At 37.8% G+C, this 1525-nt stretch overlaps 1 protein-coding gene across 1 annotated transcript in view; it reads left to right on the forward strand.

The window, feature by feature from the left end:
* Positions 1-949: 949 nt before the first annotated feature.
* LOC106942721 (sodium-coupled neutral amino acid transporter 2-like) overlaps positions 950-1525 on the forward strand; it is a 10359-nt gene continuing 9783 nt past the window's right edge. The window contains exons 1-2 of the mRNA XM_015026056.1: positions 950-1008; positions 1071-1286. Coding sequence (XP_014881542.1) covers positions 1171-1286 — 116 coding nt within the window. The 5' untranslated portion in view covers positions 950-1008; positions 1071-1170. The remainder of the gene's footprint in view (positions 1009-1070; positions 1287-1525) is intronic.

Consider the following 1525-nt stretch of genomic DNA (forward strand, 5'->3'; position numbering starts at 1 on the left):
CTGCAATATCAAACTGAATATATGTATAGTTCTGTATAATTTGAAAAGAAAAAGACGTTTGTGTCGGTTCTGAAGGTTTCACTTTCAGTTGTTTTTTTTCTGACTGGCTTGAAACAGGGTTTAGAAACAGGTCAGACAAGTCAGTGGTCCATATCAAAGAGTCACTTTGAATGCCTAGACTCTAGTGACTCTAGAGTCTAGTGTTTCTCAACCCTGGTCCTCACCGCCCCCTGTCCTGCATGTTTTAGGTGTTTCCCTTCTGTCACACACCGGAATTGTATCTCTGGGTGATTAACAGGCTTCTGCAGTACTTGATGGTCATGCAATCATTTGAATCAGCTGTTCTGGAATAGAGGCTCATCTAAAACATGCAGAGCAGGAGGGCAGTGAGGACCAGGGTTGAGAAACACTTTGCTAGACTTCTTTGTTGTCTGTCATGTTGACTGACAGCATAAGAAAACTTCCCAAGGTGGAAATAGTCATTCTTCTGTAGGTCTGTCAGCTAATAAGTTGACATAATGGATGCTTGTAGGTACAGATTGAAAGCGTAATCTGAAAAACACTACCTCAACCATTCTGAGTTACATTTGGCAGAACAAATAGACAAGTAGACATAATAAAACTGAATATATAAAAATATTGATCCACTGCTTTTGTTTGTTTTGTTTTTTTTTGCTTTTTATCTGTAAAATATCCATCAACTAGAAGCCTGGTACTATATCATTTTTAAACATTTAATAATATTAAGTCTCAGTGCCTAGTGAAAGGCAGTCTGATGTTAAAACTGAGATGAACTTTTAAGAGACTAATCAAAAAGATGAAGACAACAAAAGTGTCTTATCTATGATGACAGTAAAGAGCAGAACTCTTACTTTACGCATGAGAAACTGCTGGAAGTGTGAGGCTCATTTTAACAAAACTAAACTGCACATCCTGTCGACACATTAAAAATAAAATTGTCTTTTCTATGAAAAAAAAAACTCAAGCAAAGGGAAAGAAACTGAACAGGTAAGTTATTCCATTAATCATTTTTCTTCCTGGACTCCCTGACAGTTTCTACACAACACCAGGGTGATTCTTCTAGTGGTGGGATTCCCTTCAACCTGACCAATAAAAAGCATATAGTTTTTATTTATATCCCATAGCCAACGGTCAGTCCTTGGCAATGGGATGGGTTCTAGAATTGAGATGAAAAGCCTGAACGCTCCTCAAGACGACGACAGCTGCAGCTCCAACAGCAACGACTTTGCATACCCTGACTTTCCCAAGAAGATTCCTCTCAATGGGTGAGGCTCTTTTTTAAAAGGGCTAAAGACCAAAAGAAAAGTTCAATATGTCAGCTCATTTAACACGTCTCTTTCTTCTATTAAAGGCAATACCCAGATGCAGATCCAGAGAGTCAAAACTTCCTCTCTGATCATAACCCAAGCAAGAAGAAGTATGAAACTGAATATGTAAGTTCAGGTTTCTTTCCATAATGTAGTTATTTTTTCTGCTATTTTTTTGAAAAGTCTGTTTTCTCCTC

This window comes from Poecilia latipinna, unplaced genomic scaffold, assembly GCF_001443285.1.
Source record: "Poecilia latipinna isolate Pla-1442-1.1 unplaced genomic scaffold, P_latipinna-1.0 Scaffold4499, whole genome shotgun sequence".
Taxonomy (NCBI): domain Eukaryota; kingdom Metazoa; phylum Chordata; class Actinopteri; order Cyprinodontiformes; family Poeciliidae; genus Poecilia; species Poecilia latipinna.